This window comes from Aegilops tauschii, chromosome 1 (assembly GCF_002575655.3).
Source record: "Aegilops tauschii subsp. strangulata cultivar AL8/78 chromosome 1, Aet v6.0, whole genome shotgun sequence".
In the NCBI taxonomy this organism is placed as follows: Eukaryota; Viridiplantae; Streptophyta; class Magnoliopsida; order Poales; family Poaceae; genus Aegilops; species Aegilops tauschii.
The window spans coordinates 7520431-7532363 of record NC_053035.3 but is presented as its reverse complement, the minus strand read 5'-3'; the positions used below and the strand labels follow the sequence as shown (position 1 = coordinate 7532363).

Below are 11933 nucleotides of genomic sequence, written 5' to 3'. Positions count from 1 at the left end.
CCGTCTGCCACTGTACGCAAAGCCTTTGCCGTCCGCCGCTGTAGGCAAACTGACCAAATGGGTCAGCTCCCAGGGAGCACAGGTGGCCGCCGCGTGGCTTCTTTGCCGTCCGCGGCGGACGGCAAAGGCGCCTTTGCCATCAGCGGCTGACGGCAAAGGTGCCTCTTTTTTCTGTTTTTTTAAATCCAGCAATTTTCACAGCAAATATATGACATATATATATATATATATATATATATATATATATATATATATATATATATATATATCGCGCTATTCGTCACCCTGGGTGAGGAATAGTTATTCTTCACCCCCTCTCTATTTTGACATCAATGCACCGTATTTTTACGTTTTGTAAATTTTGTCTTATTTCATACATAAAAAAAGAACGTAAGAAAATATGTACTCGCCGTAAAAAATATTTTACGTTACATAAAATTACAAATGTAAAACATATTGTAAAACATACATAAAATGTGATTTTTCTGATCTTATAACTTTTTTTAGACCAAATTTTACATATTGAATTAGTGTGCATGTAACTATTTATATTCTAAACGTAATTTATTTAAATCCAGCAATTTTCACAGCAAATATAAGACATATATATATATATATATTTCACAGGGCTATTTAACAGCAAACATATGACATATCCAGCACATAAGTTTCATCGTGCATACATATATAGTTCCATCCATTCATACATAGCAAGTTGCACATACACATTGTTCCATCCATACATATTACAATGCAAAGTTTCATCAAGATAGCAAGTTCCATCATAGCAAGCTAGAAGAATACTAGAGGAGAATGAAAGAAAAAACAAGCACTCCATCATAGCAAGCTAGCTTCCGTGAAGTGAATGAAATCTGCAAAAAGGAAAATCAGAAAGTTAGAAAAAGGTGACTAGAAGAAGAAGTATATGCCATTTATGAGCTAACTTAGGTGAAATGGATCATTTATGAGCTAACTTAGTTGAAATGGATCGTTTATGAGCTAACCTAGGTGAAATAGATTGTTTATGAGCTAACTTAGGTATAATGCATCATTTTAGAGCTAACCTAGGTAAGATGGGTCATTTTGGAGTAACCTAGTTGAAATGGATCGTTTTTTAGCTAAGTTAGGTGAAATGGATCGTTTATGAGCTAACCTAGGTGAAATAGATCGTTTATGAGCTAACTTTGGTAAAATGCATCATTTTAGAGCTAACCTAGGTGTGATGGGTCATTCTGGAGCTAAACTAGGCAAAATGGATCGTTTGTGAGCTAACCTAGGTGAAATGGATCGTTTATGAGCTAATCTAGGTAAAATGGGTCATTTTAGAGCTAACTTGGGTAAAATGCATCATTTTGGAGCTAACCTACGTAAGATGGGTCATTTTGGAGCTAACTAGGTAAAATGGGTCATTTTAGAGGTAACATAGGTAAAATGGATCATTTTGGAGTTAGTCTAGGTAAAATGGGTCATTTTAGAGCTAACTTGGGTAAAATGGATCATTTATGAGCTAACTAAGGTATAATGGGTCATTTTAGAGCTAACTTAGGTAAAATGGATGGTTTTGGAGGTCAGTAAGCTTATTAAGTCATTTTGGAGGAAAAGAAGCTAACTCTAGGTCATTGTGGTAAGCATATTGGAGGAAATAAGGCTAAATATAGGTCTTTATGCATTTGTTAAGCAAAACACTAGAAGAAACTTACCAGCGCCCACCATCTTTCAACACCTGCCATGACAAAGAGTAAACGAAATTAGTACAACATAAAAAATACCGACATGAATAATAATATGTATATCACTTAAGTGTATCATCATCAAGTACAACATAAAAAAATTATATACCTGACACTACTAATAATCTCGATCACTATCATCAATAAATGCATAATCATCATCATCACTATAATCAATGACGGGCTCATAGGGTTCAGTGGCATCAACATGTGGAAGGCCACCTTGACGTAATCGGTCAAGCATTGACATGTCATCCGCAGCAGTAACCTCTTCTTGTTCCGGCTCTTCTTGTTCCTCCTCTGGGGTGATGTCGGATTCACTATCGCTGTCTACTTCAATATTTTGGGGTGAAGTATAGCGGTTCTTGAAACGCTTTTTGAAAAGACGTGTCTCTTGAAAGAACTCTCCTTCATATGTGTCTGGGTTAATGTGAGGTTCATAATCCTCTTCCTTTGGGGGAGATAGTCTAGCACGTGGCGGCACTTCATAAACGACATCCCAACCTTTCAGATTTGGATTAGTTTGGCAGGCCCACGGTAGATAGAATACTTGGGTCGCCTGTTGAGCCGTAATGTAGACATCAGGAACATCTAAATGGGTGCTTTGTTTGATTTCAACTAGCCCTATATGTTCATGAGTCCTTCTAGTCTCCTTCGACTGAAACCAATAACATTTGAAGAGTACGACATTCGGTGGGTTGTCACCATAGAATATAAGTTCATAAATTGCTTCAACTCTCCCATAATACTCGGTACCTCCTTCGCCGATAGCAGATACACAACAATTTGTAGACTTTCGGTCGGCCATAGATAGCTCTTTGCCATAGGTACGAAAGCGATACCCGTTGATGTCGTATTTGTCAAATGAACGGACCTTATAGTCAAAACCATTAGTGACTTGTCTCAATTCGGCGTCCATAGACTCTGAATTAGCCTACAAGTTTAATACGAAAGGATTGTTGCATTAGGTAGAAATTAGCGAATGTAATGAAATGGTCTAATAGAAATTACCGTTTGTTTGAACTAAGAGATGAAACCGGGATAGCTGCCTCCTTGCTTTGCGGGAGGCTCATACTCTTCGACGGAATCCTTTTGGATTACCACTCCATACGAGAATATGACGACGTATCAATTGTATGAAATATCCAGGAATAAGAGCAGTTCAAAGGAAATAGAAGTTGCGAAACAATGTACCGAGAACTTACTCGATGTACGGCCACACTTCTGTCAGGTTGTTGAAGATATACAACGTAATGGTCCGCCATTCTTCGTTATCCAAAGATACTGGTTTCGAACCACTAGCTGGTGCGAGATTCCCTTTGAGTAGGCTGAGGTTGGATCCACCCTTTTGAGGTTCGTCAGCATTGTACCGAGGTTTCGGATTATGCAAATGACGATTTTTGGCTTCGTAGTGTGCTGTCACCAAGTTTGCCGCCTCCTCAGTGATGAATGCCTCAGCCATCGATGCTTCAATTCTACGTTTATTTTTACATTTTTGTCGAAGCGTCTTCTGCATCCTCTCAGTTGGGTAGCACCAACCATTTTGCACGCCCCCCCCAATCTTGCCTCGGTCGGGAGATGCAAAATCAAATGCTCCATTGGATTAAAGAAGCCCGGTGGAAAGATCTTCTCTAACTTGCAGATCAACTCCGGCGCCAACTCTTCCATTTCTTCTAGCACGCCAGGCGATAGTTCTTTCGCACAAAGAACACCGAAGAAATAGCTGAGTTCTGCCAGTACTAGCCATTCATCCTCAGGGATGAAGCCATGCAACATCACCGGCATTACCCGCTCAATCCATATGTGCCAATCATGACTCTTGAGACCAAATATCTTCAATTTATCAAGACTCGCTCCCCTCTTTAGATCCGCTGCATCCCATCAGGGAACATCAACTGTATTTTCACCCACAAGATAATTTCCCTCATAGCTGGCCTTCCAAGATTGAACCATGCCTTTGGCTTCGTCCAGTTCTGTTTTCCTTTCGGTTCTTTCATGTTTTGTAACGGCCTATCACATAGCGCCTCCAGATCGACTCTAGCCTTAGTATTATCCTTTGACTTCCCATCTATGCCGACCAGTGTACCAAAAAGTGCCTCGGCGATATTCTTCTCAGTGTGCATCACGTCGATGTTGTGTGGGCCAAGGAGGTCTTTGAAGTAAGGCAGATCCCATAAGCATGTCTTGTGAGTCCAGGCGTGCTTAGAATTATACCCCTTGAAGTACCCTGGATGCTCTAGATCTGGCTCGAGAGCGTTTAACTGATCCAGGGTCTGTTGGCCTGTCAACGCAGGTGGTGCAGAGTTTTTGACAACTCTGCCTCTGATGGAGTTCTTCTTGTCTTTCCTGAACTTATGGCGAGGATCCAGGAACTGTCTATGCATGTCGAAGCAAGAAAACTTGCGACCGGCCTGAAGCCAACGAAACTCAAGAGCTCCCTTGCATGTGGGGCACGGGAACCTTCCATGCACACACCAGCCAACGAATAGCGCATATGCCGGCAAGTCATGCGTCGAGTACATGTACCAGACACGCATTATGAAGTTCCGTTTGCTATAGGCGTCATATGTCTTGAACCCACTATCTCAAGCTTCTTGCAATTCGTCCTTAAGCGGCTGCATGTACACATTCATATTTTTTCCCGGATAGTTGGGCCCTGGAATTATCAACGTCAGGAAAATGTTCTTTCTTTGCATAATCTGTCGGGGGGGGGGGGGGGAGATTGAGTGGAAAGACAAATACGGGCCAACAACTGTATTGGGCTGCCGTCATACCAAACACACTAAACCCATCCGTGCTGATGCCGACTCGAGGATGCCTCGGATCTGCCGCTTTGTCAGCATGTAATTCATCAAACTTTTTCCACGCAACACCATTCGATGTGTGTACCATCATCAGATTCCCATCTGCATCTAGTTCGGTTCTTTTGCCTGTTTTGTGCCATGTCATCTGTCTGGCCGTCTCTTCGACCATGAAAAGACGTTGAAGTCTTGGTAAGATTGGCATATACCGAAGAACACTAACGGGGATTTTGGTCTGTGTCTTCTCACCCATACCGTTGTCTACCATAACATATCTGGAAGACTTGCAAATGGGACAATAGTTCAAGTCCGCATAGTCAAGCCTAAATAAGGCACATCCTTTCTCACAGGCATCTATCTTCTCATAGGGCATCTTCAGTGCACGGAGGATTTTGTCCGACTGGTACAGGTTTGCAGGCATTACATGGCCTTTGGGTAGAAAGCGTCCAAATACTGTCATTATTGCGTCGTAGCATTCTCTGCCCAAGTTGAACTGAGCCTTCTGAGCCATTACTTGTGAGATGGCATCCAACTGACAAAGCTCAGTGTGCTCGTGGAGCGGACGCTTTGAAGACTCCAACATTTCATTGAAGGCCTTTGCAGATTCCTCCATCTCCTCGTCCGAATCCCGAGCATCATCATAGTCTTGCACCATGTTTTCCATCCCGGTACCATGCTCGTCGGTGCGACGACGATCCACCTCAGCTCTGTCACGTTGGGCAGACTCACCATGATATGTCCACACCGTATAATCGGGCGTAAAACCACTCTTCTGCAGGTGTTTGCCCATTTCATCCGCTGTCCTCTTTTCCCAATTGCCGCACCGGAAACATGGGCACCAGGTTTTCCTCTGGCCATTTGCAAATGCGCCTTGCACAAACCCCTTGGTTTTTGTGAACCATTTAGCGCTCCATTTGTTCTGACCAGTGTGACCGGTACACATCCACGCACGATCACTCATCTTGACTTTCAGAGCTACTGGACACACAACAAATATATATATAATTCATCATGTATATATTCATCAGTTGATCTACTTTGTCAATTTTATTACGTCCATGCAACCTACACTCTAATAGGTAATGATAGGTCTTAATCCCACCCGAGTATGTGTAGATTGGGTTCATTTTCCCATGCTATGCTCCGGATCCGACGCAAAATTTCAGCAGCACCTCCCCGCTGTTCTCCTGATACACGTCTCTGCAATAAACAGAAAGGATGTGTACCCGGAGAACAACAGGGGAGGCACTGACGAAATTTATGCGTTGGATCCGGAGCAAAGCATATGGGAAAACGAACCCAATCTACACATACTCGGGCTGTCCATGGATAGCGTTGGAGAATTCGAAAGAATCAAGGTTATAAATTTGCAAATGCATGCATATTTATAACTATAACGCTTTCGAACGGGAGACACATATTGTTTACGCATACTGATGATTCAAGACACATATATAGCTAGCTATCAAGTTTCATCGGCACGAACACCGGAACAGAGCAAATAATTATTGGGGGAGGAGGACATTTCATTTGTGCTCACCCACGAACGAAGGGGCAGAGCTCGTCAAACGCACGGCGAGGTCGTCGAACACCAAACCTCGCAGCGATGAAACAACTACACATTTAAATCTACCCAATCAACACAATTATATATGATGTTTTCATAACAAAATTGAAAATATATGACCTAAGTCATAATTCACAAATATATGACCCCGTCGGCCTCTGGACGGCCAAAGAGCACCTTTTCGGAAGGTGTCGGGGGTCGGGGTGTCGTGTCGGTGTCGGGGTGCCGTGTCGGGGTTGGGGTGCTGTTTCGTGGTCGGGGTGTCTTGTCGGGGTCGGTGTGTCGGGGTCTGGTGTCGGGGTCGGGGTGTCGGGGTCAGGGGGTCAGGGGGTCGGGGTGTCGTGTCGGGGTCGGGGTGTGGTGTCGGTGTCGGGGTATCGGGGTCAGGGGGTCGGGGTGTCGGGGTCGGGGTGTCGGGGTTAGGGGGTCAGGGGGTTGGGGTGTTTCCTTCTATCCTTCTTCTTCTTTCTTTCTCTTCTTCTTCTTCTTCTTTCCTTTCTTCTTCTTCTTCTTTCATCTTTTTTCTACTTCTTTACTTCTTTTCGTTTCTTCTTTTCTTCTTCTTCTACTTCTTCTACTTCTTTTCTTCTTCTTCTTCTACTTCTTCTACTTCTTTTCTTCTTCTTCTTTTTTCATCTTTTTTCTACTTCTTTTCTTTTCTTCCTATCTTCTTCTTCTACTTCTTTTCTTCTTCTTCTTTTTCCATCTTTTTTCTACTTCTTTTCTTTTCTTCTTTTCTTCTTCTTCTACTTCTTCTACTTCTTTTCTTCTTCTTGTTCTTTTCTTCTACATATTCTTTTTTCTTCTACTTCTTTTCTTCTTTTCTTCTAACACTAACACTATATAACACATATCTAGCACTAAATCTATCACTAACAATTAAACAACAAAAAAATGAAAAAACAGAAGAAAAAAGAAAAAAATAACTCACCGGAGCAATGGGACGGTCGGGGCAGTGGGGCGGGTGGGCTGGCGACGTGGTGGCGCGCCGGGGCAATAGGACGGTTGGGGCAGTGGGGCGGGTGGGCCGGCGACGTGGTGGCGCGCTGGGGCACCGGGATGGTGGAGCGACGGGGCGTCGGCGGGTGGGGTGGGGGCGGCGGGGTGGTGGCGCGACGGGGCAAGCGGGGACGGGGGCGGGGCCGGCGTCGGGCGGCGGGATGGTGGGGCGTCGGCGGGTGGGGTGGGGACGGCGGGGTGGTGGGGCGACGGGGCAAGCAGGGGCGGGGGCGGGGGCGGTGTCGGGGGCGGCGGTGGGTGGATCTGGTGGCGTGGCGTCGGGGAGGAGAGAGGGAGAGAAACAGAGAGGAGTAACGGGCGGGGGGGGGGGGGGGGGGGCTCGATCGGCCGTTAGTTAGGTTAGGTTAGTTAGCCTTTGCCGTCCGCAAAGAGGGGGCCGTTAAGTTTTTTTCTAATCGGCTCGTTAGTGGGGGCCACCTCTCTCTTTGCGGTCAGCCAGCTGACGGTAAAGATTCTTTGCCGTCAGCCAGCAGACGGCAAAGAAGTGACAGATGGCAAAGACCTTCTTTGCCGTCTGCTAGTTGTTTGCCGTCTGCTTTTTGGTAGCTGATGGCAAAGACCTTCTTTGCCGTCTGCTAGCGGACGGCAAAGAACTGGCAGACGGCAAAATCCCTGATTCCAGTAGTGCGTGTCACCACTTTAGGATTCACGCATGAAATCTGACGCACTAGAGAGCATTCCCTAGAAAAACCACTACTAGGGAACGCTAGTTTTTTAGCATTTCCATTTTTTAAATTCTCTTGGGTTACATTATTGAAATTGTTTCCCGACGGTTGGATACTATGGTGATGCAACTATTTTCCTACCATTGATAGCGAGCTACTAATGGCCCTGAGTTGTAAGGTGTGGCCTGGTGGGGGCTGTACTATGTAAGTGTGGCCTGGTGGTTGCAGATATTCCTCATACTAGAAATTGCTTGTTTTGCATAGCATACCAAAACACAGAGCTTTTTAGGAAATTGGCTGAGAGGAATAACAGAGGAGAGAAACATCGGGCGATAATAATCAGTCTGATTGAAAATATAATAAATTTATTTTATTCTAAATCAAATTTGTTTGAGTTTGACCACATCTGTAGAATAAATATATCAACAACTACTATTAATAATTTGGTGTTTACATGTTGATAGTAATATTCCTTGTTGATATATTATTTTACAAAATTTGATCAAACTTGAGCAAGTTTTGTTTAGAACATGGCTAAAACATCTTAAATTTTTGAAGAGATGGAGGGCGTTGGACACATTTAGAAATGCTTTGATCATACATATATATTAGGCGGGAGAGCAAGTGGACCAATTACCTTTTTTGTACCATGTTGCCTATAAAATAGTATAAATAGGGATGTAGCACTCCCATATATGCATTAAGCTTGTAGTGAAGAGTTGGATATATTATTTCACACCTCACTCCTTCCGTCAGACTTTCCAAGTTGGCTGCCATGTTAAGCCTTCACTATGCTGTTGCTAAAAAATGTATAGGCTTTCCTGCTAGGAAGGGAGGTCGTGCCAACACTAAAGGTGCTGCTGCATCGGTGAGCTGCATGAAGAAGCACTTGAGCAGCCATGGTGAGTGGCTGCCTTCCTATGCTGTGGCAATGGATCGCAGGAATCATATAGCCGGTTCAGCACCTTCAAATGAACCAGATGGTATCGGGATCACAGAGTTCCTTGGGGGCAAGAACTTTCTCATCACTGGTGGGACTGGATTTCTAGCAAAAGGTATAGTTTCTTTCATCTACAGCCTTGATGTATAGCACGCAACAAGCTTTCGAGCTTGATTTCAATTTCTCTACTGTGCCAGTTATTATTGAGAAAATATTGAGGACAACTCCTGATGTCGGCAAGATATATGTGTTGATAAAGGCGAAGGACAGCAACGCAGCACTGAAAAGGTTGCAAAACGAGGTGCAGTGATTTTTACTTAATTTATTATTACTTTCGTCCAAACTTAAATCTCGTTGAAATGAGTGAATCTGAATCTACACACTAAAACACGTCTAGATACACTCTCTAGAGGGAGGGGGTATTTACTTTTTCTGCAGGGCATCAGATGAAGGGTCAAGAGTCAAAGACTTGAGAGTCGAGACTACTCCCTCTGGTCACAAATATAAGATGTTTTGGAATTTCAATATGGTGTAATTAGGGACTGAAATGAGCGACCAAATACATTAAAACATGTTCATATACATCTGATTTAGAAAAAAATAGAACATATTATATTTGTGAGCGGAGAGAGTAGTTTTGATTCTTGATCCAAATGATATATATGCATGCAGATAGTTGGCACAGAACTTTTCAAATGCTTAGAGCAAGTCCATGGGAAAGACTACCACCATTTTTTAGCAAGAAAACTGGTTGCTGTAGTAGGCAACGTGAGAGAAGCCAACATGGGCATTACGCCTGAGCTAGCTGATGATATTGCAAAAAAAGTGGACATCATCATCAACAGTGCAGCGAATACGACATTCGATGAGAGGTTTGTCAGACATGTTTTGTATGTTGCTCCAAACATTCATATTTGACAATCACTAGCAATTATAAATTTCAGGTACGATATTGCTATGGACGTGAACACCATGGGACCATTCCGGTTAATGAGTTTTGCGCGTAGATTTTCAAAGCTGAAGCTATTCTTGCATGTATCAACAGGTTAGAATGCCAACTGAAAGATGTTATGGTGAAAAGTTTGATTTTAGAGGCAGAAAACGGAGGGCACAAGCCCACACCTTAATCTTTAGTTGAAAATTGCAAAATGCTATCGATAGTTCGGTACAAATTGAAACTCAAAAGCTTATAAATGCATTGATGAAATTAGACCACTGTGTTTGAATGTTCTCCATATGCGCCAATCAATAATCAGCATATGTGAACGGGAGGAGGCAAGGCGTAGTGCTAGAGAAGCCATTTAGCTTGGGAGACACCATCACGAAGGAATTAGGTTACTCAGATTCTTCAGGACTTCGGAACACTGTGCTTGATATAGAGGCAGAGATCAAGCTTGCTTTTTGCTCCAGACATAACTCGAACGACGCAGCATCTTTCTCTCAAGAAATGAAGGATTTAGGCATTGAGAGGTGACACCACGTCTTTCTTGGAGTATATAATTAGTAGTTCATTAATGATAGCCTAAACATGCAACATCACAAGCATAATGAAGCAACTGATTGTTTTACTGGCACGGCAGGGCAAGACTCCATGGCTGGCAGGACACCTACGTTTTCACCAAGGCCATGGGGGAGATGGTCCTCGACAGCATGCGAGGAGAGATACCAGTGGTGACGATAAGGCCAAGCATCATCGAAGGAACTTGGAGCGAGCCCATCCCAGGTTGGATAGAAGGAATCAGATATGGACAATCATGGTGTCCTTTCTGTCCACTAAAAATCTAAAATTTCCTCACCCACCTAATAGTTGGTTCAATGGTCGACCTCCACTTGTTTGACAAATAAAACCCAGGATGCTTGATCCGATTATGTTGTACTACGCTAAAGGCCGGTTGAGCGGGTTCCCTGCCGACGGTGACGGTGTCGTTGACGTGGTAATTATGTACTAGCTTGGCATAATATAATATGGTGGTTCAGTTTCAGCTGGTAATAAATGGTGATGATTGAAATGGATCCCTTGTCCCTCCGTCAGGTTCCGGCAGACATGGTGGTGAACGCGACCCTCGCAGCGGTGGCGAAGCACGCTCAGGCCCTAGGTGCGGCACCGGAGATGCACATCTACCATGTGGGATCATCGACGGCGAAGCCGCTGATTTGGCGCGACATGTTCACGTTCTTTTTCCAGCACTTCACGAGGTACCCCTTCAACCTGGCGTCGGGGCAGCCAATCAAGGTGGCGCCGATGAGGCTCTTTGGCAGCATCGAGCAGTTCGACAGCAACGTTGAGAGGGACGTGCTGCTCTGGGGCACCGGCGAGACGCTCTCGCCTCGGGCGCGGATGCTTTTCAGCAAGTACGCCGAGAAGATCACCCACCTCGCCCGCATGTACCAACCCTACGGCTTCTATGGTTGCAGGTTGATCTGCATTGGAGAAACCATGCATGTATAAGTCCGTGCTCAATGGCCTAGACAAACTAATAATGGAGGCCTATGCTTGCATGCAGGTTTGACATCGCCAACACCGAGGCGCTCTTCGCAGAGATGTCAGTGGAGGAGAAGGCGCAGTTCCACTTCGACGTCCGGAGCATCGAGTGGAAAGATTACTTCACCAATGTGCACATCCCGGGGTTCCTGAAGCACGTCATGAAGGGGAGGGGCGGTTCCTCCATTGTTGGAAATAAATAACACATCCATGTAGCGATCTATGTGTTTGCCTTTGCCAACCGGTCGATGTAACAATTCCCTCCCATCCTTATCATCGATTAAGACACACAACCTTCATTTATATATGTTGTTCTTGATCTTACATACACAGCTTTCATTTACATACATTATTCACAACTAAAATCGCCGCGGATGCCGAGTTCCCATTGTTTGCTGAGTTTCTTTCGACAGGAGCTCGGCGGTTTGCTGAGTAAGGAGCTAAAAGAACTCAATAGGTAAATAGAAAACTCGGAAAAACGTAACCAGTTTCCTGGTGTCGAGGAAAGTGGGCTCACCAAAACATAGAAACTCGGCCAAGTATAATCTCCAACAGGCAGCCACCGGCGACGGCGGCCTGCCGAGAGATGCTAGACACACGGAGTTACCACAGGTCATTTACAGGGTGCTTAATAGTAATTGGTTAAAATTTGATTAAGTGAGGCAGGCCCCCAGTGAAAATCAGGGGGACCAATTAGAGAAGAGCAGGCGGCAGGGTCCGTGAAAGTC

The 11933-nt window shown here is 44.4% G+C and overlaps 1 protein-coding gene across 1 annotated transcript; it reads left to right on the top strand.

Annotated features, from left to right (window-relative positions):
* Positions 1 to 10638: 10638 nt before the first annotated feature.
* Positions 10639 to 11464, top strand: LOC123494454 (fatty acyl-CoA reductase 2, chloroplastic-like). The gene is made up of 2 exons (XM_045230325.2): positions 10639 to 11138; positions 11228 to 11464. Exons 1-2 carry the CDS (start codon positions 10717 to 10719, stop codon positions 11406 to 11408), a joined length of 603 nt encoding a protein of 200 aa, XP_045086260.2. The 5' UTR covers positions 10639 to 10716; the 3' UTR covers positions 11409 to 11464.
* The last annotated feature ends 469 nt before the right edge of the window (positions 11465 to 11933 follow it).